The sequence below is a fragment of the Astatotilapia calliptera genome, chromosome 17 (assembly GCF_900246225.1).
Source record: "Astatotilapia calliptera chromosome 17, fAstCal1.2, whole genome shotgun sequence".
In the NCBI taxonomy this organism is placed as follows: domain Eukaryota; kingdom Metazoa; phylum Chordata; class Actinopteri; order Cichliformes; family Cichlidae; genus Astatotilapia; species Astatotilapia calliptera.
The window spans coordinates 37,427,093-37,455,051 of record NC_039318.1 but is presented as its reverse complement, the minus strand read 5'-3'; the positions used below and the strand labels follow the sequence as shown (position 1 = coordinate 37,455,051).

Here is a 27,959-nt window from a genome sequence, read left to right as displayed (position 1 = left end):
ATGCTGTCTGGACCTGCAGTCTGGACTGGAGGACCCTCCCTACAGCCTGTGAGATCACTGCACATTTAATTAGACAGGATCCGCCAATTAATGGGAGGTCTCACTGCAGCTCTCAGCCTTTTAAAAGCAGGCGGAGCCGAACCTTCAGCAGTGCTCCGAGGCTCCGGCGAGGTAAGCCACGTTTTTGTTCCCGTGTTGTCCCTCTTTGGCACATCAGTCAGAAACATCACTGGAAATATGATGGAGTTTGTGTGCGTGCTTTTGTGTCTACTTTCAGATTCTACAGGAGGATGTCTTCCACACTACTTTGTGCGCTTATTTTTCTGGCTTGTGCTTTGACGTTTAGTGGCGCTCAGAGTGAGTATAACCTGGCATCCTGTAACATGGAAACATTAAACTGGTTTCCATTCTTTAATATTCTTTGGTTTCATTTGTTTTTAATGAAAGCCTTTCCTGGAATGCTTCAGGTTTTTTCTGCTTGTACTCGTTCATATTTACTCTGTTAAATAATTATTTACCTGAGGGGGAACCTATGTGTACCTTATGTATTTGTCACTACAGCAGAAATCAATTTCTGGCAGGGTTGCACAGACTGTGCCCTCAAGCGGGACACATCAGGAGCGCACGTGTCGTCTCATCGCTGCACCCTCTGCCTCTGACATTTATCCTTCTTTTACTGTTACTGACAGCGAGCTGCAGAGGACGGTGCGGTGGCGAGTACTACAGGGGTTACAGATGCCAGTGCGACTATAACTGTCTGTCTTATGGCGAGTGCTGCAACGACTATGAATCTCAGTGCACCACAAGTGAGGCCTTTTCATTCTTTGGATCTGTAGCATCCAGCAGAATTGAGATTTTTGGTCACCATTGCTGAACCCTTACATATAATAACGTCTAACAACCAGCCGTGCAGTCTCACTGTGTTTGTGTGTCTATTATGATGTTTGTGCGCAACAGAAAACTCATGTAAGGGGCGCTGTGGAGAAAACTTCAAACGAGGCCGGCTGTGTAGCTGTGACTCTGACTGCATAACGTACAACCAGTGCTGTCCGGACTACAAGAACCACTGCGATGCACAAGGTTGGTCCTTTCTAGCTCATTCAACTCCTGTGTGTATGTGAGGGATTCTTAATGCATGCTAAACAGATAGATTTCATCATCATCCTTAGTTCATCTGTGGAGTCATACAGCCCTTATGTAACAGATTACATTTAGTCATCAATATAATATACCATCAGCTCATGCACGTTGTTATTATATAATTATGGCAATTTGTGACGCATATTGTGCACAAACGGGAGGAAGATACTAGGATGAATGTGTCTGTGAAGGTTCTCAGTCATCCAGGTCATCGTAGTCTAAGGAGCTTGGAAAGAAAAGCGTCTGGACTTCTTTAAGTTGCTTGAAGACGTTTCACCTCTCATCTGAGCAGCTTCTTCAGTTCTAGGGTCAAATGGTGGGGACAAAGGTAAAGATCAAAGGTCACTCTCTCGAGGATGCTAATGTTCACATTTTGGAAAGAGAAGACAGATGGTTTGACAGAAACATCTATGTCCACTGTGAACGACCATCTTTGAACAGAGGGCGGGGCTTACCACACCAAGGGGGCTCTGGGACTCTCCACCATTTGACCCTAGAACTGAAGAAGCTTCTCGGCTGAGAGGTTAAACATCCAGACGTTTTTCTTTCCAAGCTCCTTAGACCAGGATGAATGTGACATCCCCACTCTAACTCTGCCTGCATGTCCATCACCAGCATGCACAGTACGGCAGTATAACCGCAGCATGCAGCGCATGCAGTAATCTGCAACGATGCAACGTTTGACAATAATTTCTGTCTTGGTAATTGCTGCAGAACAGAACAGTGGAGAGGCCAGTGCTGCAGCAGCAAAGAAGACTAGTTCATGCAATAATGTAAATGATAACAAATCCAAAGGTATATTTTTCTTGGTAAAAGGTTCGATTCCTCCTAGATTTTCAGTCATTTGGGGTTAAAGGCAGATTTTATGGGGGCTACACCAATAATGGTGATTTTTGTTCTCGTTCGTGAACGTTCCCACAGATCAAACTTTGAAAGAGGCAACAGACCAGCTTTCTACGTTCAGTGAGGGAAACGATGAAGGTGAGTTTGCTCTTTTTGAACTTTGCTAGAGAAAGCTATCCAACATTTGGCTCTAATGACAGGAACAAATGCTCACTCAGTCACTTTGATGACTGTCGTGAACTTGATTCGGTGGATTTTAAAACGCATACGTCAGGAGGATGTTTATGGCTGTGAATTTGTCACAGTGGTTTATTTTCGGGGCTAAATCCAGGGGCATTAGCCTCACAGGCCAAATGAAACACAAGGTTGTTGTGAGTGGACTGTGTGTGGGAGGGTTGGGCTGAGTCACAAGAGAGGAAAGCGCTAAATGATGCCAGAAATGAGGACAGGACATTTTCTGGGAGTTTTCTTCAATCAAAGCTCTGAACACTTTTGCATCCAGAGTCTGGAGGAGGACATGTAGGAAAAATAAAGATGGCCGATTAAATGATTAAACTGTTTGTGTGAACCCTGCTGCTGCCAACAGATGACTCTTCAGTTCCTCCGGTCGGTCCAACATCACATCCACCAGATGATCCCACTGATGGTGAGCAAAGCTCTTTCCCACTAAAGTTACACAAGTCTTACGTCCAAGTGCGCACCTCATCTCGCTCTCGTCACATTCTCACAGATGTGTCTGGCCCGATCTTTCCCACTGAAGACTTTTCTAAAACTGAACCTGAAGATCTGGAGGCCAGTCCAGTCCCGGAGATCAGCAGTGACTATGAGCTCTCCACAGTCGACCCGCTGGGTGAGATTTCCACCGAGGCCACCCCGACTGCAGCGAGGACTCCTTCAGACAACGACGACCTCGTCAGCACCACTGCAGAGGCCCCGAGTGACAGCACGAGTATGTGAGATATCTGTTTATGGTATTTGATTCATACAGTTTTTGTGAGTTACTTTAGCAATAGATTGCAGAAAAAAACCTCAAATGTAGCAACTAAGATACAAATTGCAACTAAAATATGCAAATTGATATTTAATTATTTTATTAAATCGATTAAAAGACTTGATTTACAGTGATATGACTTTCTCTCTGCTCACAGCAGCAGCTGACCACATTTCCAGCGAGCCAACATCAACTTCAGTACCCTCAGTCGAGCCTAGTTCTTCAACCAGCTCCCCACAGCTGGACGCGCAGACACCAGCAGTGGCTATTATGGAGGCTGTCTTTCCCTCTGATGAACCAGATAACTCACTGCTCACCATCACCTCTGCCTCCTCAACCATCCCAGAGGAACCCACTGCAAGCCACCCTGAGGATGTCACTGCAAGCAACCCTTCAGTTCTTCCTTCCACCAGTGCTTCCTCAGTGGGATCTGAGGAGATATCAATGGTTGAAGCTGTGACCACCCACGCTCCCTCACCCACAACTGCAGCGTGGAGTATTGCCACAGACGATCTGCAGACCTCCAAACCCACCGGGGCTCAAGAACCAGAGCCGACTCCACCTGTGGAAAAACCAGAGCCATACGAGCCAGACCCAGCTAAGCCCACTTCTAAACCTGACACGAAGCCCCTGGAAACCCGGAATATAGACGATACAGGAGATTACCAAGCAGGTAAGACTGTTTAAAAAAAATAATTTGACCAGATTCTTTATGTCACATGCAGAAAACACCTGAGGGACTCACTCTGTGATGGGCACAAGTACCAAAATTTCCGAAAATCTAATTTGTTTTACGAGTCTGGCACGATCGCAGCCTGTGATTACACGTAATCACAGGCTGCTACCAGTTTTATGAGCTCAGTTGTTTTTTCATTTTCCCTCACGCTGTAAATAAATCTGACATTCCTCCGAAATTGGAAGTAAAGTTCAGCCACATTTAAGAGGTGAAAACAAGCTCACAAAAAGAGCAGAAAATGACAGTCAACGCCCAGAAACACAGTCTGGGATTACGTGGTGGGTGGTGTTTATTCCCACGGGTGTCTTTACTTTCCCCAGATGACAGCAACGATACAAACCTATGCAGCGGGCGGCCCGTCAGTGGAGTCACCACACTGAGGAACGGCACAATGGTGGTGTTCAGAGGTTAGTGCAGCTCCTGTGCAGGTTTAACTCTAAAAGGATCAGTCGTGTCATCCCAGTCCAACAACAGTGGATTTGCATATAAGAGAGAAACTAACGGAATGCATTGAAGACGGGGAGAACTGAGGGGAAATTATTATGAAGCATTAAACTGAGAGAATGAAATTACAATGTTACAATAGCTTATCTAAAACCCTATATAGTGATATTATCACTTTTACAGGTCACTACTTCTGGTTGCTGGATAGTAACAGGGTGCCAGGTCCACCCAGAGGCATCACCCAGGAGTGGGGCGTCCCGTCACCCATTGACACCGTGTTCACCCGCTGTAACTGCCAGGGCAAGACGTACATTTTCAAGGTAAACGGACCAATCTCAGCAGAACCACTGAGCGAACAGCGTTACCCTTTATCTGCCCAGAGTTTAACACTGCATGGTGTTCACAGGGAAGTCAGTACTGGAGATTTGAAAACGACGCTTTGGACCCCGGCTACCCCAAAGTCATTACAACGGGGTTCGACGGGCTGCGGGGCCACATCACGGCCGCCCTGTCGGTGCCCCAGTACAAGAGGAGGGCAGAGTCAGTCTACTTCTTCAAGAGAGGTAAAAATTAGGGGGGCGGAGCTTATTAAACTACCAGAAAAGATAGATTTTGCTGTTCATTGCTTCAGAAAGAGAATTGTAATAAACAATGTGTACAATGTTTGTTTTGAACACATAAAAAGGTTTTAAGATGTTTACTTTCTTTTCCTCTAGGTGGAATGGTTCAGAAGTATTCATACCAGGCTGGTGTCAGGCCAACATGTGGCAAGAAAGTCCAGTATGCCGTTTACACAGTCCGCAACCGAGTAGTTCGACAAGCAGGTAACCAATCAGTTTATTTCGATCATGTAAACAATATACAAAGTTCATTTAGCAAAGAAAAGAAGAGACACAGCTACACAACATAAAGCCAAAACATTTCACCGTTACCTGTTCTGATTCAGTTACATATAGAAGAGCAGGAAGTAATCCCGCCCCTTCGCCACGAGTTATCGGTCAGCATTCAATCAGCTTCCTTACTGATAATCTGCAGTAATAATAACGACATTTCTGATATAATATTTACACCACATTATATCATTGTGTTTTTGTGGTTCAACAACTTTGCCTCCACTTTTAAAAAGTTAATGTAGAATCCAACAAGTATGAATCCAATTTCCATTCACTGAATTTGAACATTTTCCCTTTCTCTATAACTCATAAAGAACAACTTAATACCTCTCTTTATGTTTGTGCACACTAACTTTTACAATAGTTGTGCGTGAACTTCGTGAAGCGAACCCCGGACAATCCTCACTATTGTTAAGCGTGTTTACAGACGTATGACTGGCTCCATGCTTAGACTTTGGCTTAAACGTGTACACGAGCTGCAGCGCACACACTGCACCGAAAAAGCGAGTCATAGCTGGTGGAGAGGAGCAAATAACTGCAAAATGGAAACAAACACCCATCGTACGGTTTATGGGATGAACAAGGGTTTGTTCACAAAACAAAAACACTGCACTGGACAACGCCAGTACGGTTTGGCTTCATGGCACAACTTTAAACCGGATCGTTTCATTTCCAGCCCCCGTTTTAGGACCGGTCATCAACATTCGGACTTCCTGGAGAGGCTTCCCGCCCGCCGTCACAGCCGCCGTGTCTGTTCCCACAACCGCCGAACCAGAGGGCTACAGATACTTTGTCTTCTCAGGACGTAAGTCACACACACCGCACTGTTTACAGAGCTGGAATAAAAGCATGCGGTTTGGCAGTGTTTAAAGCAGCAGTGGTGTTTACGCACGCCTTTGTTGCTCAACTTCAGAAGCACAGAATGTCCTTCACGTGTCCGTCGGCATGTCGTTAACAAGGACCACGTGTGTGTGTGTGTGTTAGTGTTAGGGTGTTCACCTGCAGCTCAGATTTATTGCAGTTCCCACAGTCAAGATTTCCATTTCAATGGTGATGCGTAAGAAAACAGGCGGGTGTCCGTGGACGAGCTGCAAACTGTAGCAGCGACCGTGTTGATAAACAGCTCTGTGCCGCGTTCATGCCAGTCTACCTGAATATAGAGCGGCACGAAGGAAAATATTGTTTTGTAAGTATCAGCTATTAATGTAATCGTCTAATGAACTTTCTGTTTATTCTGCTTCTGCAGCAAAATCCTACAACGTGAGGTTGGATGGTGAACGTCCCGTCATCGCTCCTCCTGCGGCCGGCTCATCACCGCAGTCCAACAACTTCATCAGATGTTCACAGTAAAACAACAAAAATGTTTTCGCTTTGTAAGTTTATTATAATCATCATAAAACACATCAGGATGGACCCAATAACAAGAAAGTATCTAATCGCATTAACAAAATGAAACTAAATCAAAGCCAAACACGCTTCATAACAACAGATCAGTCTGAGCTTTCCTGAAGGGAACTACGGGCTCTTCACTTTGATTTTTCCTTCATCGGGCGAATCTTCTCCCCTGTTTCCATGACGGAAAAGCTTGACCTGTGGAGATGGAAGCATGTTTTTAGACGGGTTTGCTGCACTGATGTAAAAAATTAATAAAAAATAAAAATATGGTGACAGTAAAATGTGTTCTGAATAACCACAATGAATGTACCGTGTTTCCTGTCGTGCTTTTCATTAATAAAAGCCTGAATGAAATGTCTGAAGTCCTTTATGAGTGGCCATTTAAAGCAGTAATAAAATCATTGCTCAGTCTTGTGCCCATTATAACGTTCGTGTTACATCACTGTTACCACGAGCTTTCAAACGCGTTACCTCCTCTCTTCATGCGGCCGCCGCGGCTGTCCGGCCATCGTTGGAGCTGTCTGCTGGGCCCGGGCCGGGACTGTTTTGGTGGAGCGCTGCTTGTATCTAAAAAAACAAAAACAAACATAACCTACTGAATATGCAACAAAGACAAAACAGATGGGGAACGGCACAGTCACGAGGCTGCAGTGCACCTGCAGAGCTGGAGGAAGGCTCCTGGCTGGTGGAGGGGAGGCTGCTCTTGTCGGACGCTTGGCTCGACTCCTCCATATCGCCCTGAGACACCACGGGGTCCATCGACACTTCAGCACCGGGCCTGAATCAAGCAAAATGCACCTCGGATTATGTAAACTGTGACCTTCGTAACTTCTCTCATTTTGGTGAAGTTATTGAAACCGAGTGGAACGAAAGGTTTCAAAGAGGCAGAAGTTCGAGGAGTGACAAGCTGCTGAGAGGGCGAGGCTCACCGATCAGTGTCTGGCTCCAGGAAGACGTCGTCTCTCTCCTCCCCTGCACCGGCAGCTCCTGGTGTTGATGTGCTCACCATGGGAACAGACTGAGAGGCGTGCTCTGTTGTGTCGGACTGAGCCACTTCTGAGAAAACAGTTACTGGAAGATAGAAAGATGAAAACAAATTTCAACTTTCCAGTAACTTGTAGTGCTCCCAAACCCAAATTTCATCAAACTTATCCTAGAAAAGATAGTTTTGAGGAAGCTCGGGAAAAGGCAGTGCGACATGCTTTAACGGACACATCCCTTCACATCAGACTGACAGAGACAGACAAATACCTGGAGCCCCAACTTGTAGCGGAGTGGTGGGAACGCTGCGTCCACCAGACTCCTCCTCGTGAGTGGCTAAAAACAGGGGACTGTCATACATCCCAAGACCTGAAGAGAAGAATTAGTTTGCAGTTAAAGAGACTGTGGTGCGTACTGATGGTTCTTTGGGGTTAACATTTGGTAGATTACCTCCTTGTGACGCGAGCTGACCCAGATCAGAGTGTGAGGAAGAGCTGGTCTGCGGCATGTCCTCTGAAGGGCCAAACCTGAAGCGCGGCACGCCAGCTACCTGTGGCGAGCTGAGAAACAAAAGAAGCACGAACGTGAATTAGGCGACTGTGGAGCGACCAAAACGGACCAGTTAAGATTTTATTTTAGAAGCAAATGATCAAGTTTGAATGAATAAAGGCTGGTTTATACGAACTCAAGTCTCAGTTTGAGGAGATGCAGTCAGACAGCTCTACATGACTGCATGTTTGTGGCCTATACACGTGCTGTACTACAGTAATGTATGCTACAGGATAATGTAGCACACAACACAGTAGTTCTTTGCAGATTTTCCTCCCATTAAAACATTAACACACACACACACACCTTCCCATTTAGTCATTTTTCTGTATTTTTACTTCTTTCCACACTGTAGATACAAACTCAAGAATCACATATATTAAGTAAGATCTATGGAATCTAAATTTGTTGCCAAGTAGCCGTTCTTTGCTTTGTTGACAGCGCTGCAAACCCTTCTCTCAATGAGCTGAGTAAAGAGAGGCCACAGTCCATCATTACTGAAGGTCAGTCAGTTTGAAATTGCGAAAACTCCCCAAGTGCAGTCGCAGAAACCATCAAGCGCTACGAGGAAACTGGCTCACATGAGGACCGGCCCAGAAAAGGAAGAACAAGACGAATTTATCCGAGCATCGGATCACAAGTTAACAACACCTCAGATTAGAGCCCAGATAAATGCTCCAGGAGCTGGAAAACCACGACCTCATGAAGCTCATCGAGAGAACACCAAGTGTGCAAAGCAGTAATCACAGCAAAGGGCGGCTATTTCAAAGAATCTAAATTTTAAAACATGTTTTGAGTTATTTCACAATTTTTTGTTGGCTACATGATTCCACGTGTGTTCCTTCATAGTTTTGATGCCTTCAGAGAGAATCTATGATGTAAATAGTCATGAAAATAGAGAAAAAACATTAAATGAGAAGGTGTGTCCAAACTTTTGACTGATAGTGTATAAAACAATGTGTTTCTGTCTGATGAGATCTGGTCAAGTTATATGTACAATTTTTCCAACCAACATTCATCAGTCCATTAAATCACGATAGGTGATATATTCACGCAGGTGACTTTTATGAGGGGAGGAGCAACGTAGTCATGCACAGACTGATTTGTGTGCTTAGAAAACTTTGTTTGTTTCAGTATTAATATAATATAATAATAATATAATACAGCTACTTTTTTGAAATGCACCAAACTGCACAAAAGACTTAAAGTTGGGGATTTTTTTTTTTTTTTTAAAATTTCTGTTCGCCTGAAGAAACTTTTTGATTTTTAACTTGTTTAATTTGGTATTTGTTGTTTGGTTGAGTGCGTAAGACAGATAAACGCAGTTATAATGGAAAAAAGCCAGTTTTTCTTCTGTGTTTTCTTTAATTTAAATTACATGTTTTGTTTTTTCTGAACATAGACCACTGCCCTTCTTTCCTTCTGTTATGAGTTTGAGTAAGTGAATCGCTGCACACTATTACCGTTTTTTGTTGACTGCTCCCCTTAGCTTCAACCAACCTTATTAGCAAACTTACTCAAGGACAAATAAATAAATAAATAAATAAATAAATAAATAAATCGCTCTTGTAAAAACGACCGGTGAACGGCTCAGCTTATCGTTGATTAGGGCTGTGCGATATGACCAAAATCTCATATCCCGATATCAGACATTTATCGTCACAACGACATATAATCAAACATTTTACATTTTCTGTAAATTTTGTGAATCTCAGGCAGCTCAACTTGCGTGAAGTGTTTTCAGCTGCGCGTCGTGTAGCTGGAGTCGAGTGTTACATAAGTTTAAACAGCTGCAGTTTTCTTTGTGAGCATTTATTACACGGCTGCGGGCAAAAGCCTGTTCTAAGGTTTATTTTTTAGCACCCGACGGCTCTTTTTAGCTTCTCATCCGTAAACACTCTGCATCATATTTCACGTAATTCAGTTTATTTTGAAAGATCTCCGCAGGATCTTCAGCTTTATTGTGAAAGGTTTATGTTAAAAATAATCAAATGGACGGCGGAGGCACGCGATGGTGTTACCGTCGTTGTTGCCAACGACAACGCATAAAACAGTCGCTAATATTTATTTATAACAAAATATTTATTTTTCCACTGACAAGATTTATTTTTCAGTGGAATTACACAAACTACAGGTCACAATGAAACCAGGAGAAGTTTCGACATGATTCACTGTTTGTATAAACGTGTAGTTCCTTAAAACCTTTAAAAGGTTTTCTGTGTTCCAACTTGCGGCCCGATGTGTGCGACACTTACTGGATGGCCTGATCGAAACCATCAGAGCGGTGAGGCACCACCAGAGTGGGAGTGCTGGGAACCATCCTGTCATCCTCATCGAAAAAGTGCTGCTGCAGATTGAAAGAGGGAAGAAAAGGGGGTCAAGGTTTCACACAGAGGTTCGTAGGAGTATCATGATGTAAATTCTCAGCCTTTCGATGTGACTCACAGCGCTGCCCGGCACACCGGGAGCAAGTCTGCCCACTGACTGGCGGCGCACTGGGATACGCTGTGAAGGCAGCTGATGCACTGGTCTCCGTGGCGACTGGGGCATGCGTGTACCAGAACTTGTGGGTTGCTCTGCAGAGAAAGCCTCCATTGTGCCACTCTCAACTAAAACAGAATTCAAAGGTTCAAATGAACAAGAGAAAATAAGATTTTAGATAAATATACTTTAAAACACCAAAAATGTAAACAAAGTAACTCCCTTTATAATCAGTATCTCAGTTACTTGTGACATTTAAACCTCCTTTTACCTAAAACATAAGTGAGTCGGGTTAATTTGCTTATTTTTCCCGTAAAGCAAATCTCTTCTTAGCAGTGACCTTTGTTACGCCCGCTTTCAGACAGAAAACACAACACGACATCTTTCTCAGTCATCGCAGACTGTGGATACTAATTGGATGGCGGGACGGTTTGTGAGCGCATGCAGAGTCTGAGGCACAGCTACGTATTCGACAGGGTTTCCTGGAGCTTACAGCTGGGTGTCTGGGAATCCGCCGGCCTTTGGGTGGAGTCGGACGCCCCCAGACTCTCCTCCGTCTCAGTGCCCGGCTCCGTTACGTCAGCTCCCTGAGAAACGAGGGGAAATAAAAGGAAACGAGTCAAAGAAGAAATTCAAAACCACTCAGAGTTTAAAAAAGGCTAAATTTGGCAAACGAAGGAAAGACCAACGAGTAACATAACTTTGATGAGTGAGAGGAACCGCCGAAAGAGAAAGGTCATAAAACGGAGCAGTGCCAGGGTATACTGGCAGAGCATCACATGCAGATTATGATTCACTAAAACAACCGTGAGAGAAGCCGAGAGGTTAAAAAAAAAAGAAGAAGTTTGACCTCCGTCACAGAGAAAAACTCTGAATCAGATAGTGAGACGGTCCAGTGGTCTAACAGGCGAGTCCGGCTTAGCCTCCCTGTACTCTAAACAGGTACTACGGATGGCTTTATCGATTCTTAAGAACGGCCCCGTCCTCTACGGCAGCGGTCTCCAACCTTTTTTGCGCCACAGACCGGTTTGTGCCCGACAATATTTTCACGAACCGGCCTTTAAGGTGTCGCAGATAAATACAACAAAATAAAACCAAAAATTTAATGACTTTAAGTTAATTTCAGGTGCTTCTCTGGAGGTGTCTAGCGCCAAGATGCAGTTACAGAAACAGCTTTTTCCCCGCTGCCGTCACTAAACTTACCCGTGTATGTGTGGACGTAGGCTACTTTTGAAAACTGCAGTTTTGAAAAATATCTCCGTCCACATGTAAACGCTAAAAATGCACTTAAACGCTGTCAAGAACGTGCCAAATCCTAGCTGTGTAGAAATGTTGGCCCATTAGAAGTGTAGAAGCCTGGCAGGGAAACAGTAAACAGGGTTTTATGCAAACCGTAACTACTTCTGAAAGGTTTTTGGGGTTTTTTGGAAAGGCAGCTAATTCTGTGTTACTTTTAGAGAGCCTTTATATTTTAAATGCTAATAACCAAAAACAGTATTTTGGCTGGTATAGACTCACAACTCAACTTAGGAATGAACAAAATGCATACAGCATTCATACATTTTAATTTAAAATGTATTCAAACCCGACGTCGGTGTTGAATGAAGTTCACTCTGATGCATCCGTCTTTCTAAATGGAGGGACAGTAACTGTGGGTACATGTTTGTTACCCAAGTAATACTAAGCTGTTTTTGTTTACACATTTTATAGTTTAATCCGTGCTGCTATTTAACATTTTCTATCGTGTATAAAGAGAATAGTTTCTATTTAACTTGGTTCAGATACCTGCCTTTGAATATAACACGTGTATCATTATTCCAAAACCTCACACAAAGATTACAAGTAAAAAGCTCGTTAGCTGTTCCCTTGCAGACACTGACTCATCCTACTGAATATGTGCAACGAAGACTCGAGTAAAAATGTAAACAGCTAAAGTCAACACAGGCGCGCAGACAGGACGTTACGACACAGGGGCAGCATGTAAGTGACGGTGAAACGAGAGCGTGTGGAAAAACTGAGTGTGTGAGCGGGAAAGGCAGCGAGTGGGAAGGGTTAACACGGCGTGTGGGTGGCAGAGGTCACAGCTGGAGCTGCAGGTACTCTTACCTCTGTGTCGTCTCCTTCGTAGGGCTCGTTGCAATCGCCGCTGCCCTCATTGCTGTCCTCTCCTTCCTCTCCCATCTCTCCGTCATCATCATCCTCCTCGTCATCTTCCTCCTCCTCGTCTTCATCTTCTTCATCCTCGTCATCGTAGTCCTGGAAACCGGCAAATTTGTAAGACAAATTTTCACCGTTTTAAATGTCGTCTTTAAAAAAAAAAAAAAATTGAACAAAACTGCCGTACCTGTTCTTCGTCTTCGTCTTCCTCCTCTTCTTGTTCTTCGTCACTCTCTGTGTCCGTTACGATAACGATCACTTCCTGCTGCAGTTGTTGCGTGGTCTCGCTTTGGCTCAGGGTAACCTCTTGCTCCATTGTAAGGGACTGGGAGGCTGTGCCTTCATCTCCATCCTCCAGCGTGGAAAACGCCTCCGTCTGCAGGGCGAAAAAGTGACAACGCAAAACATCATGCAAACTAGATATCAGCACAATTCCTGCATGAATGTGACAACATTATCACAAGACTACTTTATGGTACTGCTACAATGGTGAAAACTGTTTTATGGTACAACATTATGAAATCCTCATTGGCAGCTTTGAGATTGAGTCTATTTATTTACTTTTAATCACTGCAAAGATTTAAATGATGGTAATTATCAGCTGATGTACAAAACTAAAAATGTTTGGGCCAACCTGGCTTCCTTCTCCACCGTCTAGACTGTCTGTCGGCACCACTCCCTCGGCCTCAGCGCTATCCTCGGCCAGCACCTCTTCCTACAATCAGAACCGGCGCATCAACATTCGCTCAAATTTAAAACAAACAAACAATCAAAACCATGGAGTTTTATGTGCATCAGTCCAGCCTCACCTCTGGACCCACTCTCTGGATAATGCGCAGCTTCTTTGATATGGGAGCCCGCGAGGTGTCCTCCTGAGTGGCTTCAGTGTCAGTGACCACACTGGCGGTCTCCTCCTCTTCCCGAGGACGCTTGGACATTGCTGATGTCCCCGGTGTTGCTGACACTGGAGAGAAAGTGTGGCTATCGTTGGTTAAAGAATTAAGAAAAAACCTCGTCGTCTAAAACAAAATATCGCCTCGGCTTTCAAAAACATCATCTCTCACCGGTTCCAAACACAGAGGACGACGTTGACGGCCGCTCCACCTGCGAGCTAGGCGTGGCCTCGATCGCCACAGGCGGTGGCTCCTGATTGGCTGGCTCTGTATGGGTCATGCTCTGCTGCTGCGTTGGTTGAACGAATGCGGTGGCCTGTGTCTGGGTCTGCTGCACAGTGAGCATGGGGCTAGCTAAGGTCGTCTGGACGTTGGGGCTGGCGGAGCGCACCGAGCCGCTCGCACTGCCGTACACGGTCACGTGCTCCACTGGTGGCCCTTCAGCTGGCTGCATCACTGTCCAAGAATAAAAATTACAAACACTGCAGGTTTTACCATGACTAAAAAAACCAAACCTGCGGTTAGTTTCCTACTCACGGACTCGCTAACAGCTCAGCTAAAGCTTTGCCGTTAAACCTACCTTCCTGCGTCTCCACCTGGGTGGTGGGCATGACCGTAGCAGTGGGCGTAGGAGTGGGCACAGGAGCTGGGGTGATCATGGGCCTGATGCTTGCTCTCGGAGTGGGTTTGTTCCCTGGGTTGACGGGCTGTTTACTGGCTGTAGCAACTACAGGTGTAGGCTTAATGTTGGCGGTTGGAGGCTCGGAGGTGCTGGCACTGACGGAGACAAGCATTAGGATGAGTCATTGTTCTCTGGACCTCAAAGATCCACTAAGAAAATGATACTCTCTCCTCCAAAGTCCAGACGTGGCACCTACACTGCCATTTCATTTTGAGATTGCAGAAGTCAGCGGCACGACCAAACGAGTGTCAAACAGCAAAAACTCAGAAAAGTGCAAGTGTGGACCAGCCACCAGTCAAATGAATAAAGTCAGCATTAAGACAAATACAAAACTCACGAAATGCATTGATGCATACTGAGTAAGACTTTTTAAATACTCCTCCATGCTTAAATAGTGCCCCTACCTGCCCCTGTCTGCAGCTGGAGTGGTCTTCAGGCTGATCTGCCTCTGCTCTGTGCTCCTCTGCGGCTCTTGGGTCTAAAAGCACCGAAAGAAAGAAAATGCTCAGAATCAGGACGCCGAACGGTCACTAAACTCGCCGTACTTCTCCAGTCCAACATAGTTAAGCCATCAAAATAGAGAACACTGATAAAATAAAGACACAATTTTAGCAACGCTTGCAGATAATCGTGTTTTAGTTGTGTGACACATACCTAAAACATTAAAATATTTATATCACAGCGAACCAGTGTAAGTAGACTAAAGTAAACAACATCCTCACCTTGCTGGGACCTGCCTCAGCTGGCTCATCTCGCTGCTCTTGTCTCTCCTGTTGACCTCGCAGGTCTCGGAGTTCTCGCTCCTGCCGACTCAGACGGCCCTCGTATTGAGACTTCAGAGCGCTCACTCGCACCTCCAGCTCCTCACGCTGCTGTTTTAGCTCCTCGTTTTCCTTCTGCAACTGGTCTTTAGCGCCTGATCATAAATAGCAAAAGTCACAGATTCGAAGTGAGAAGCGATGCTCGTTACGCAGAGCCAAGCGATGTGAGGAAGAGCAAGTAACTGGTAAAAATCAGGAGTTTATGGTTGTCCCCTCACCCATGAGCTGGTTGATCTTCTGCTTGGCACAAACAATGGCTTTCCTGGTCTTCTCCTCCTTCTCAGCCATCTGCTGTCGGAGCGCGTCCTCCTGAGAAGCTTTATCCTGCAGCTCCTGCCGCAGCCTGGTCAGCTCCGTCTGTAGCCGAGATGATTGTTCCTGGGCGTTACGTGCATCGGTCTCGCGCTCCGTGACCACCTAAGGTAAGCGTGCAGAATTGTCTAAACACTTGCTTTTTTCCCACCCTCCCAAGAACTTTTAGTATAGAGGTTTATCAGCGCATATAAAACGGGGGGATTCAGCAAGTTTTCCTACCTTGTTCATGTTCTCCAGCTGTCCTTCTAGGTCTGCACTCCGAGCTTCAGCTTGACTCAGAGAATCTCTGAGGCTCTGCAGCTCCTGAACAGAGGCCTGACGAGCCTCCTCCTCTTGGGATGGGCCTGCCGCGGCCTCAGCTACAAGCTGGAGTACATATGGAGTTAAAGTTTAACCTCAAGGAAGCACAACTGTACTACTGATGAACTAATTTATCACCAGATCGTGATAAATTAAAACACATTTTACAACCACCCACTTTAACTTCAGGCTTTGGATTGAAGTTTAAGCTGTAATGGTAACAAGTACCTTGTCGTGCGCCACCTTAAGCTCATCGTACTGCGTCCTGTAACGCCGTCCGATCTTCTTGATCTGTGCGATGGTTCGCATCTTCTCCTGGAGTTCATGGTTTTTGGTCTCAATCTCCTTCTGCAGCCCGTTCTTGTCTTCGGTTATCTTACTCATACTGTCACGCAAGCTTTGTATTTGGTTCTGTAGGGAAGCTGTAAGATTATTTGTCCTATGGAGAGAAAAGAAGAGAAAACTAAAATGAATGAAGACAGGGGAAGAAAGAACAGACCAGGAGAGCCCAGTTCAGCACCTGTATGTAGTTCCTCACCTGACCACCTCAGATTTAAGTCTGTTGTTTTCCTCATTCAGCTGCTGGATACGTTTGAGATGCGCCTCCTTCTCAGAATGCAGACGCTTGTACTCTTCTGGATCCGAATCTTTCTGCTGACTCACCAAATGCTAGAGCGACATAAGGACAACTAGTCATTCATCTCACAACTTAGAAGTCTGTCTCATGACAAACGTAATTTTTCCCCTTCATATGAAAAATAAAATCTTTTAGTTGTTTATATTTGGGTCTTTGCACCGACCTGAGTACGAGCCTTCCAGCGTTTGATTTCCTCATCCAGCAGCTTCTTCTCTGCCTGCAGCATGCCGCTTTTCTCACTCAGCTCAGAGTTGGCCTGCTGCAGTGGCAAGATGTCCGACTCCAGCTTTTGCACCTGAACACACAAGAGATACTCGCGCACTGAGAAGATTTCAAACATAGCTGCCGCTTTGCTGCTGATTTCCTCCACCGAGTTGTCAAGTCTGCAGTTTATGTCTGTCTAGACTCTGTGTGTGTCTGTTAGGGTTCGGCGATTGAACGAATACGTCGACTATCACCGATAGGCTGAGCCCACTGGCGATCGTTTTTACAAGAGTGACTTATTTATTTGCCCGTGAGTACGTTTGCTAATAGTGATGGAGCTAATAGAAGCAGTCAACAGAAAAAAACATAATAATAGCACCCTGTTTCATCTGCGAGCAAATGCTTGTTCCTGCAGAAGCTGGTGATAGCCTAGCATACTCAGCACGTACATGTTAATGCAAGTTAGTCGTGTTTGAGTCCTTTGCTCGCACTACACGTCTGCACAAGCGGCACACCGCTTTGGTTACATCCTCAGGTTTACCTCTTTCATCTGGTTTAAAGCCAAAGAAATCCCAAATTGGTGACTTTAGATTTTTTTATTGCTGTCAGCGTTAATGCGCCGTCATCAAGACAAATGCGATTAACAATTAACCCATCTGTGCGCAGACTGAGTCAAAATCCCTGAAATGTCTCCGTCAATGCATTTGTTCACTCTGCGCTCCAGATGTGTTGAGCGCGTTAATAATTTTTAATCGTTAACCGCGTTAACCCTGACAGCCTTAATTTTTTTGGAAATTAGTTCGTCCATGTTTGGACTTCCTCTTGTTAACGCGCAAATCCGTGCATGATTACATTGCTCCGCCCATCAAAAAGTCTGCGCATGTGCAAATATATCGACCGGACTGACGAGTGTCGGTTGAATTTATTTATTTTTTTTTTACACATCTTCTGTGTTTACATATCTTTGTGGGGACCAACAGCCCTTATGGGGACAAAATCCAGGTCCCCGCGAGTTTGAAAGCATTTTTCAGACTCAAAATGTGGTTTTAGTCTCAGGGTTACAATTAGGTCACGGTTAGGCATCCATTTTTGATGGTTAGGGTGAGCAGCTACAGAAAGCATTATGTCAGTTAGATGACAACGCAGTGAGTGTATGTAAGACTATACAGAAATCTGATACGTGGGCACTCATTCACTATAACTCACCCTGTCTGTGAGTTACAGGTGTGAATAGTGATCATAAATTAAGCTGACCATTCAGATTCAACATGTTGGTGTTTTTGGACATTTTTATGGTCACAATAACCTTTGACCACCAAAACTCTTAAAATACGTAGATGTTAACGCAAAATTTGAAATGTACAGAAGACTTTCCAGACTCCACGTAGCATGCACTGATCGTCAAAGGGAAAATAAAATAACGCTCTTCTCGTGGGTGTTGTCAACATCAAATTTAAACACTTGCAATATTTGGATAATCGAGTGGTTATAGTGTACAAATGAGAAACTAATCTCCAGTGCACTGCTGGAGAACATGTGAGATTCAAGTCATCAGTGAGACTGACCTTGGCTTGAGTTTGCTGCAGTTCCTGCTCCATCTTATCCCTCTCTTCTCTCAGACTCTTGTTTGTCTCCAATAGGATGCTCATCGTTTCCGTCTTCTTCATCAGCTCATCGTGCTGAGCCAGGGTCTTCGCTGTCACCTGAAACAGAGTAAAGTGTAAGATAAAGAAAATCCGTAGGTGATCTGCGCGCTCGGTACAGCCGCAAACCAGAAGTTACTGAGTCAACGAGTAAACAAACAAACCTGCATCCTCTCTCGAGCAGCGCTCAAACTGTCCTGCACCTCCTTCAGCTCTCGTTCCAAATGCTCCACCCTCAAACGGTAACGCAAAGTCTCCCCTTGGGCGACCTCAAAACGAGACTCTGAGATCTCCTTCTCCCGACGTACAAACCTGTGATGAACAATGCGGATCAACCGTTCTTAGAAATAGTGAAATCATGATTGTGCAAGAACATCCTGCAGTGTAAGCTAGATAAGCCCATTACCTGAGAATCTCAAGAAGCTGGTCCTGGGATTTTCCCTCTTCAGTCAAAGATATGTTGAGGGAACTTTCACTGGCAGCACGCTGCAAATTATCTGCCATCTTGCTGCTCATGGCCTGGATCTGCTCATGAAGGAGGGTGTTCTGCCTTTGCAGCTCCTCATAGCGGCTCTCCATCTTGGACATCTCCTCCTGTCAGACGAGTTAAGACGAATTAAAACATATCATAATATATCTAACATAACATATCTAATCTATTTATGTAATGTAAAACAAACCTTGAGGATCTTCTCTTGCTCCTCCCATGACACTCTGGCCTCCAGTAGCTCAGCACTGATCCTCTGCTCTCTCTCCCCCAGCTGGTGTTTGAGCTCTGCAGCCTGCAGGACCTGGGCTTTAGCTGCCTGCAGGGCTTCCACGTCCGCTGCGTGCAGCATCATCTCCCGCTCATATTTATCTTGAGCTTCAGCTGCCAGTTTAACCTTGAAGAGCAAAAGAAGGTTTGGAGTCAATCTCTGCATATCAGAGTTTCTCAACATTTCTTCCCCTCTCCCCACAAATTACTTCATATTTTTGATTTTTACCTGCATTAAGTGACCTCAAACCAGAATATTCCACACTTGGATTATTTTCCTCCATGTAATATTTTATTATGACTGCTTACCTGATCTTGGCAGTCCTTAATAGCCTGCTGTTTCTGGGCTTCAACGACTGCAACCTGCTGTAGCGCTGCCTGGTGGTCTGCCTGGGCACTGCTAAGACTTCTCTTCAGGTCATTTATCTAACACAAACAAACAAAAATGTTTCCAGTAACAGAAACAAGTAAACGCATTTTTCACTTGTGCCTGGTTATAACAAGGCTTTCGTACTTGTTCCTCCAGAGCAGCCAGGACACTCTTCTTCTGCTCCTTCAGGTCTTGCTTCTCTTTCTCTGCTTGCAGAAGCTTCTCTTCGAGTCTGCAGCGCTGCTCCTCGGCCTCCTTCATACGGCCTTCAATGGATGAGCGCGCCTGCTCTGTCACCTGGTTGTCACACACGTCACATTACATTTAGAAAAACAAAACATTTACGTGATTTTTAAAACTTAACGTGCCAAATTTGTAATTGTTGAGACGATCTCAACCCTGATCATTGTGTACACCAATAATAAATAATATTGAGCTGCCTCGTGGCTACTTTTTAACTTTCATACAGTAACAGACTGTGAAGCTTCTTGAATCACATCTGTATCGTCTGTACTTTCATATAAAGTTACAATGTCAACATAAACTAAAACAACTTTTTATTTGATTAACAGCAACAACCCTTTGAATGTTTTCCACTTTCATATTTTTTGTCCTATTTGGATGTTTTATGAGCTGACGTTGTTTCACGATCGAGCCCCCAACCTGTTTCTCGTTCTCCAGCGATTCCTCGAGGCTCTGAGCCATCGCTTGGTACTGCTCCATGCTGGATGTGGTGGCCCGGAGGCTCTCTGCAAGCTCTTCAACCCGCGTTTCAGCAAGCTGCAGGCGGCCTCGTAGGTCCTCTCTGTCTTGATCTGAACCAGGCAGGCCTGCAAGCGAGTAAAGCATTTTGAAGTCGTTGTGTAAGAAAGGGGGACGCAAATGTGCACTAATCAAATATACCAATTAAGTTTGAAGAACCTGTGCTTAAGTTCCCACAGATTTTCAAAAGGAGCGCGGTTTTAGACATTGAGTGCAACACTCAGGCTTTTAAAAGTTCAGATAAAACTGGAACATCTGAGCAATTTACTTGCGTCTCAAACATTCAAACTAGAACGTAGGATCCAAAAGAATGACGACGCTAAACATGCCTCGTGGTACTTCATGACATCCCGACAACATACAAAGAATTTAGGTTTGTACGTGTCTGGATTTTATTGTGAATGTTAGTTTAACTTCTTCTGTCTGTAAACATTTAATGCCGACCTCTGCCGATCGGTGTAGAGGGGGAGCTCAGGATGTGACGCCCTTCGATGCTGCCTTGCTGCATCCTGAGGGTGTTGAGCTCAGACTCGGCGGCATGAAGTTGTTCCTTTGTTTTTTGGTGTAAGGCGACTTGTGTCTCCAACTGCCTCTTTGCATCCATTAACTGAATCTGTGCATATGAAAAAAAGAAAATCATTAGCACTATATCTGCATCCTTCTCTGGCCTACAAAAGATGATAGAAACTGTTTTATTGGATGCCTACTTCCTGGTTTCTGCTGAGCAGGTGGCGCTGCTCCACTTCTTGTTCAAGCTTCTTCTGTAGCTGGGAGATCTCTCGCTCCTGTTTCTCTAGCTGGCTGTTCAGACGCTGACGTGTGTCGACCTCAGAGCGCTCCAGAGTGGCCTAAAAGAACAGAAAAGGTAACGTTAATTTTGTTTACGTGAAGATGTGACAGTCAGACACTGACAGAAAAAAAAACAACCTCAGATTACCTGAATAGCCTGGAGGTTGGTCAGCAGCAGGTTTTGGCTCTGCTGCTGGCTCAGAATCGTCTCTTTCTCCTGACTCAGCCGGGACTCGACCAGCTTCAGCATGTCTCTCTCCTTACGCAAGTTCTCAGCACGGCCCTGAAAAGGTGGATGAGATTCAGTTCACAGTACGTGTCTCAGTATATCCTGGAGCAGGGACACGTCCAACTCCAAAGTGATCCGAAGCACAAATATGACACTGGATACGGGGCAAACCTCAGCCATGGCGAGTTTCTCCTTGGACTCTTTAAGATCCTCATTCAACGTGTGGACGGTCTGTTCAAGCTTTTGTGTGGCAGCCTCCATCTTCTGTCCTTTCTCTCTCAGTGAAGCAATCTCCTTCCTGTAGCCCTCGACATTGTCCTGCAGCATCTCGTACCTGAGAGCGTAAAAAGCTGACGTCACTTCTGCTGAGTGATGTCCTTGTGATTAAATGTTTGATTTTAACAGTGGACATTTCCCCTGAAAAGTTCACATGCTCCCAAGTTCTGTTCCTGCTACACCCCCCCCCCCCCCCCCCACACTTTTTTTAAATTACCTTTTGGAAGCAAACTCTAGCTGTGTGGATATCTTGGCATTCTGGGAGCGGAGCTCCGAGAGCTGTTCCTGGAGTTTCTCGTTCTGTTCGGTCATCGCCTTCTCGCTCTCCGCGCGCTCCTTCTTATAGGTGGAGAAGACGTCCTGCAACTGCAAAGAAACCAGACATTTTATTTACTTTGATAGAGGTGTTAGTAAATAAATAAATACAATTTTATTTCTATAGCACCTTTCTAGACAGAATCACAAAGTGCTGCACATAAGATAACAAATAATAAAAGGGTAAAACAGACAATATAAAACAGGCAGAAATTTAACCAAAAACAGTTTTAAAAAGGTGAGTTTTGAGTTGTTTTTTTTAAAAACAACGACCGAGTCCACAGATCTTAATGTCTGAGGGAGAGAGTCCACAGTCTCGGGGCCACTGTGGCAAAAGCTCCGTCACCCTTAATTCTCATCTTAGTCTGTTTTATAGCAAGTAAGCCCTGATCAGATGACCTCAGGGACCTGCTGGGGACGTAAGGCTGTAGCAGATCGGAGATGTAGGCTGGTGCCAGTCTATGCAAGGCTCTAAATGTCAAGACCAGGATCTTAAAATGAACTCTAAATTCAACAGGAAGCCAGTGTAGCTGAAACAGCAACGGTGTCACATGAGAATACTTGGAGGATTTTGTCAAAAGTCTAGCTGCAGCGTTTTGCACAACCTGCAGACGATCCAGAGAACCTTTGCTTAGACACATGAACAAAGAGTTACAACAGTCCAAGCGTGAGGAAATAAGTGCATGTATAGCTATCTCCAGTTCAGGACGAGATAAAATAGGGCTTAACTTAGCCACATTTCTTAAATAATAAAAAGCGAGTCAAAAGTGACACCTAAATTCCTGATAGAGGATTTAACATACACAGAAAGCGGACCAAGGGCTTTCACTATCTGAGATACAAATCTGTCCGGAGCACATATGAGGACTTCAGTTTTCCCTCGTTGAGTTGGTGGAAATTTACAGCCATCCAACGTTTGATAGAATCTAAGCAGTCATTTAAAAGCCAATAAAGTCTGCCAATAAACACACTGCTGTCTGTGATTCAGAGACCTACAAACGTCTTTATGTGGGCACTGTGCCATCTGGTGGCCAGCACGAGCAACACGATGCAAAGTCCCAAGCTTTTAATGAAGAAAAGAAATAAAAGAATAAAATAAAAGAAATAAATATTTTCAGTTTCCGTCTTGTGAGGCAAATTTAGCTCACCTGTCGCAGAGCCGCCTTGGCCTCCAACGCCTCAGCAGACTCTGTGGCCATGGAAACAAGAGCGGTGGGTGTTCCTGCGGTGGGAGTGGCCGCGGGGGAACGACGTGGGGTAGACGTCAGGGAGAATTCTTCAGTTGGTGTACCTGGTGGATAAACAATCAAATATTCATCCGTGCTCTTCTGCTTATCCTTTTCAGGGTCGCGGGAGGGCGGAGAGGCAGCGCAGACCCTGGACAGGTCGCCAGTCTGTCACAGGGCGAACACAGAGGCAGACATTCGATTCGCTCTCACCTATCGGCAATTTAGAGTTTCCAGTTAACACTAACTGCATGTCTTTGCACTGTGGGAGGAAGCCAGAGCGAACAACATGCAAACTCAAATATTCAAATATTCAAATTCTGTGTAACGTGTAAAACTGCTGTGAAATTAGTGTATCGAATTCTATAAACAGTATTCGTTTATGATTTTCAAGATGCAAGTGTTCACGTTCTTACCTTGTTGTGGGAAGTTGACTCCGGTCGCCTGAGCCAGTAAGACTCGGTACATGTCCCTCTGCCTCACAATGGACTCGGTCATCTTTATCTGCTGGCTGCGTTGCTCTCTCAAAGACTCCAGCTCAGCCTGGGCCTTCCCCAAACTCTGCTCCAGCTCCCCGTGCCTGAGACAGTTCATTGTGGGGGAAAAAGGTGAGATAATATTTTAGGTCAGATGCAAAACTCTGGCTAAATAAATAAATTTTAAAAAAGCCATTAAACATTGTAACATACTTATTGCCGGTAGCCTCAAACTCCTCCTTCTCCTGGGCTTCACTGAGATCTCTGAGGGCCGCAAGAAGACGCTGGTTCTGCTTCTGAAGCTCCTCCACACTACGGAAAGTCACCAAGTGTTGGCTGATCACCTCTGACGTGCTGCTGACATCAGCTGAGCTCACCTCCTCCTCGTGAATCACGTGGTTCCCACGAGCTTCTTCGAGCTCAATCAGCAGCACGCGAACCTAGAAGAAACGATAAGGGGTAGTAGAGAAATTTTATTTGAGTGATTTGATTATTTCGGTCATTATTTTGAAGACTGACAAAGTTTATCCACACAAAGAAAAGGACGAACCCACCTGCTGAGCCATGTCAGTGAGCTGAAGCTCAAATCTCTGATTGTCTCTCTCCAGGACCGAGGAGCGCTTGTTGGCCTCGTCGGCCTCGCTCTGCAGGCGGTGAACCTCCTGTAACAAACGTGAACGGAAAGCTCGAGCGTTGCTTGTTATTAGCAGTCACTGTTTACGGTTTTCTTGTCAATTAAAAAGCAGCAAAAATCTATTTGATCACGCAAACAACGCGGCTCCATTACAAACCTTAACAGCCTGCTCCAGCTTGGCAGAAAGGCTGGCCACTGATTTCTGCATGCGCTCATGCTCATCCCTCTGCCTTTTCAGGATGGGGGCTTTCGCTTCCACTTCCTGCACAATGTCGTCCAGATACTTGTTGACTCGCTTGTTCTCCAACCGCTCCAACTGCAGCTGCTCCTGGCTCTCCACGTATGCTGTATACAACTGAAGACGTGATAATCAAACATCTTGTTGTTAGTTCAACACACGTCGGTAAGAAATCCGAACAAGCAAGACACACAACTCTAGAGTAATGAAATTTGTAATGAAACTTAACCCTGAGCTGTACGCACCTCAGTCAGCTTCATACCAGGTTTTATCTTGGATATAGCAGCGGCTGTTGGAGACATTGTTGTCATTTGCTCTTCTGTCAGAATGGATGTTGAGGCAACAGGGCCTGGACAGACAAAGAGAAAGTTCAAATGATCACATTAAATATAAATAAATAAATAAATAAAATAAATCCACGCAAGGCTTGGCTGAAGTTCCAGAAAATTAATTTTGCATTGCCTACAAATAATCAGCATGTCAATGAAATGAAGACAGGAATAAAAATCAACTCCACTGACCTCTAAGTTTGGAATTTGACAGCAGTTCATTGGCATTGTCCAGCTCCTTCTCAAGGCCCTGAATCCTGTCCTTTAGCTCACCGACAGTTTTGTCTGTGACGCCATTCATTTCCTGCAACTTATCCTCGAGAGCCTTGTTGACTGTCAAGGAGGGAAGAAAAACAAAGACTCTAAAATCCCAACAACCTGCAACTACACGAGCAAACAAACTGAACATCTTCTGTCCTTCTAGGATAGAAAACATGATTACAGAGGAGCCTTTTACCTTCACCGGCATCTTTCAGCAGCTTGTGCAGCTCCTCCACCGCCTGACTCAGCTCTTTGCTTTTGGCCTCAGAATCTGCAGCTGCTCCCTGCCAGAATAAACGGTGAAGTATAACAAACACCGGCAAAGAAGCCGAGCAAATACATGCAGGCATTCATTGCATTTACAAACGTAAAGCTTAAGCACTGTCATTTTAATTAAATATGTAAACACTCAAAGATTATGTTTTTAAATCACAAGTTCCCTATAACAATTTTATTGAGCCAAGAACACACAAACAATAATTAACCGGCATCTGTGGGTCAGCAAAGAAAGAATTTCATTGCACAAAGAAATGACTTTTCTCTTGTGACACATGACAATAAACACTTTGAATCTTTGAATTTGAATCCTGGTAACAAATTTAGAAGTTGTTGATCACGGGCGCTACAATCATAACGTAACGTAATCATTTACCAATGCAAACTTGGAAATAATGGTACCACACCACATGGTTTCATTTTGCACGTGTACATACCTTGTGTAAATTGCAAAGCTTAATGTTGGTATTGAGCTCATTTCGTAACTTCTCCTCCATGCTGGTGTGTTGCTCCTTGGCCTAAAACAAGTTCAAATCCAACCATTCATTTTCACTCCGAGTGCCTTCATTATAATGTAAGTTTACATAATACCAAAGGGTTTGATTAAAAAGGAATTACTGTCTGCAAACAGACATACTTCTTTGAGTTTGCTGATCATCTCCTCATTTTGTTTCTGAAGGTTCTCGTTTGATGTCTTCAGACTGGTCACTTGATCTTGGAGTTTTTTCATCTAGAAATCACAAATGGCATCAGATGACAAGTCAAATAAGGTTCTACACAGTCTCAAAATAAATAACTGCCTACACTCAAGGCACAATGAGCACTGAGATCAAAGTAACAAACCAAGACTATCGCGACAAACTTCTTCAGACATAAACATCCCAAAGAAAAAACAAAAAAACCAAAATCAACAAAAAAAGGGACTTGCCTCATCTTCTTTATTCTCCAGAGAACACTTCAGCTCCAGGATCTCGTTACCCTTCTGCCGGGACAGGGACAGCAGGTCCTCACTCTTGGCCTTCAGCTCCTCGTTAAGCCAAGCTGTCTGGCTGTTCAGCAGCTCTTTCTCTTGTTCCATTCGCTTCTCCTTATACTAGAATAGATGACAACTTCAATCAGTGATCTGCTGATAACCGCAGAAAACAGAAAACAACTTTCTCTCGCAGGTGGTGTTAAGATATTAAATCTACATGAAAATATCAACTCACTTTGATGTTGACTTCAGCTGCTTCGAGATCATCCAACTTCATCTGCAGGGTCATCTTTGACGAGTTCACTTCCACCAACTTATCATTGAGTTGCCTCAGGTCATCTGGAAGAGCAAAAGAAATGACTCTGTTATGTAGAGGTGAGATTTTACATTTACAATATAGATGCAATACATATGAAGTTATATAAAAATGTTCTTTTCATACCATTTAAGTTCTCCACTTCTAAGGATCTCCTTTCCAGTGTTCGCACAAGTTCTCGCTTTTCTGCCTCCAATTCATCTTTGGCTTTGGACAGCACAGTCTAAACAAATGCATGAATTTAAACAGAGTGCTTAGTGTTATAATACTTACAAATTAAGCACATCTTAAATCCTTAAAGCATCCAAAGCAGTTTAGTAACGCAGACATTCCCTCTTTACACATATATTTTCATTATCAAGAAACTTCTACAAGGTGCATGAGTGCAAAAGGGGAGGGGCTGGTCACGTTAAGAGATCTGATTGGTCAATCCAGTGTTATTAATGAAAATGAAGGAATGGGCTCCTTTTATATTAAACGTGGAAGTTATGGCATAAGCGCAAGTAGGATTTAAATCTTGGGTGTCAAACTGTGTTAAACCTTTTTCTATTGTTATGTTTGATTTGATCACCTGCCTACGTACAGTTTTTACAAACATTCTTGCTAAAAAACGCTTGATTGTTCTAAAACTGTTCGTAATTACTCTGAACCTCACACCAACAGCAATAATAAATGCTCAGGCTCCAGAGGACATGACCACTGCAGTTCCCGATAGACTAAAATAAATTAGAAACATTCTTTAACACAAAGCGGTTATCGGTGATTTTCGGATTCCCTACCTGCTCTGATGACAACCTCTGTTGTGCAGATTCATATTCTCGGTTCTTCTCGCGAACACTTTGGAGTTCCTCTCCTTCAGGGAAAAAAAAAGAAAGTTAGCAGAAAGAATAAAGGTCAACATTGTGGAGTCATAAGTGGAATCAGTCCGAGTCCGATCAGAAAACCTAAATATATTATTCTCACCAAGTCTGTTAAACTCATCTTTGAGTTTAAGATGTTCTTGAGTGTGAGACAGGAAGTCTTCTTGACATTGGGAAAGCTGTTTAACTTTTTCGAAGAACTGTTGCTCTGTAACAAGAAGGTAAACAAAAACAGCTAAGACAAGAAGACAGAATCATCGCCTTCTTGCTTTATTTACATCTTGTTTGCTATGAAAAGCAGTGGTTAGCTCAGAGGGTTAACTAGTGCTAGCATTAGCTAGCATCTCGTTCTTGTTATTGGAAAAGCGCAGGTTCATCGCTTGATAGCTTTAATCAACATTTTAAAGCCCCTGACGGACAAATGAAGTAACAAACAAAGGACGGTTAGTATGTTCAGTACGTTCAAACTTCTGAGGTTTAACATTGCACGGTTTAAAACGGGCATGCATGCACTGTAAGCAAAGCCAAACACTTTAGCACAGCTAGCTATCAGGATAACAGGGAATAACTTACCGCTGTCAACCCGGAATTGCTCGTGTTGGGCTTTTAATGAATCGATTTCATACCGCAGATCAGAAACAATTTTCTCGAGTTTACTTTGAATTGTTTTTGGTAGCTTGGCTAGTTCGGAAGCCTCCAACTCCTGTTGCAGGAGTGCCGCCATTTTTCCCGACTACAAGACGAGCACGCGCAGTTGATAATTTGAA

At 44.3% G+C, this 27,959-nt stretch overlaps 2 protein-coding genes across 3 annotated transcripts; one reads left to right on the top strand and one right to left on the bottom strand.

The window, feature by feature from the left end:
• Positions 1 to 6,796, top strand: prg4b (proteoglycan 4b). 2 transcript variants are annotated; one of them, XM_026146502.1, is made up of 14 exons: positions 1 to 171; positions 278 to 357; positions 690 to 806; positions 958 to 1,080; positions 2,062 to 2,121; positions 2,570 to 2,629; positions 2,714 to 2,932; positions 3,135 to 3,647; positions 4,031 to 4,117; positions 4,338 to 4,474; positions 4,561 to 4,717; positions 4,871 to 4,978; positions 5,724 to 5,852; positions 6,294 to 6,796. In XM_026146502.1, the coding sequence occupies exons 2-14, from the start codon at positions 291 to 293 to the stop codon at positions 6,395 to 6,397; spliced, it is 1,881 nt and encodes a 626-aa protein (XP_026002287.1). In that variant the 5' UTR covers positions 1 to 171; positions 278 to 290; the 3' UTR covers positions 6,398 to 6,796. The 2 variants fall into 2 exon arrangements, with proteins under 2 accessions (XP_026002287.1, XP_026002286.1); XM_026146501.1 differs by having other exon boundaries at positions 3,132 to 3,647.
• tprb (translocated promoter region b, nuclear basket protein) lies at positions 6,411 to 27,959 on the bottom strand. The gene is made up of 50 exons (XM_026146500.1): positions 27,766 to 27,959; positions 27,296 to 27,400; positions 27,112 to 27,185; positions 26,459 to 26,555; positions 26,252 to 26,355; positions 25,972 to 26,136; positions 25,681 to 25,773; positions 25,481 to 25,561; positions 24,964 to 25,051; positions 24,699 to 24,839; positions 24,423 to 24,526; positions 24,097 to 24,294; positions 23,860 to 23,967; positions 23,519 to 23,745; positions 23,246 to 23,409; positions 22,752 to 22,894; positions 21,506 to 21,654; positions 21,184 to 21,346; positions 20,932 to 21,066; positions 20,702 to 20,842; positions 20,439 to 20,607; positions 19,896 to 20,062; positions 19,377 to 19,529; positions 19,172 to 19,288; positions 18,786 to 18,989; positions 18,512 to 18,699; positions 18,270 to 18,417; positions 18,028 to 18,165; positions 16,422 to 16,553; positions 16,160 to 16,290; positions 15,850 to 16,060; positions 15,541 to 15,687; positions 15,225 to 15,423; positions 14,908 to 15,101; positions 14,590 to 14,663; positions 14,084 to 14,280; positions 13,675 to 13,959; positions 13,420 to 13,574; positions 13,245 to 13,325; positions 12,798 to 12,986; positions 12,560 to 12,709; positions 10,947 to 11,040; positions 10,418 to 10,581; positions 10,228 to 10,319; positions 7,874 to 7,983; positions 7,694 to 7,792; positions 7,372 to 7,513; positions 7,099 to 7,220; positions 6,914 to 7,009; positions 6,411 to 6,637 (listed from the first exon to the last, which is right to left on the bottom strand). Exons 1-50 carry the CDS (start codon positions 27,914 to 27,916, stop codon positions 6,591 to 6,593), a joined length of 7,026 nt encoding a protein of 2,341 aa, XP_026002285.1. The 5' UTR covers positions 27,917 to 27,959; the 3' UTR covers positions 6,411 to 6,590.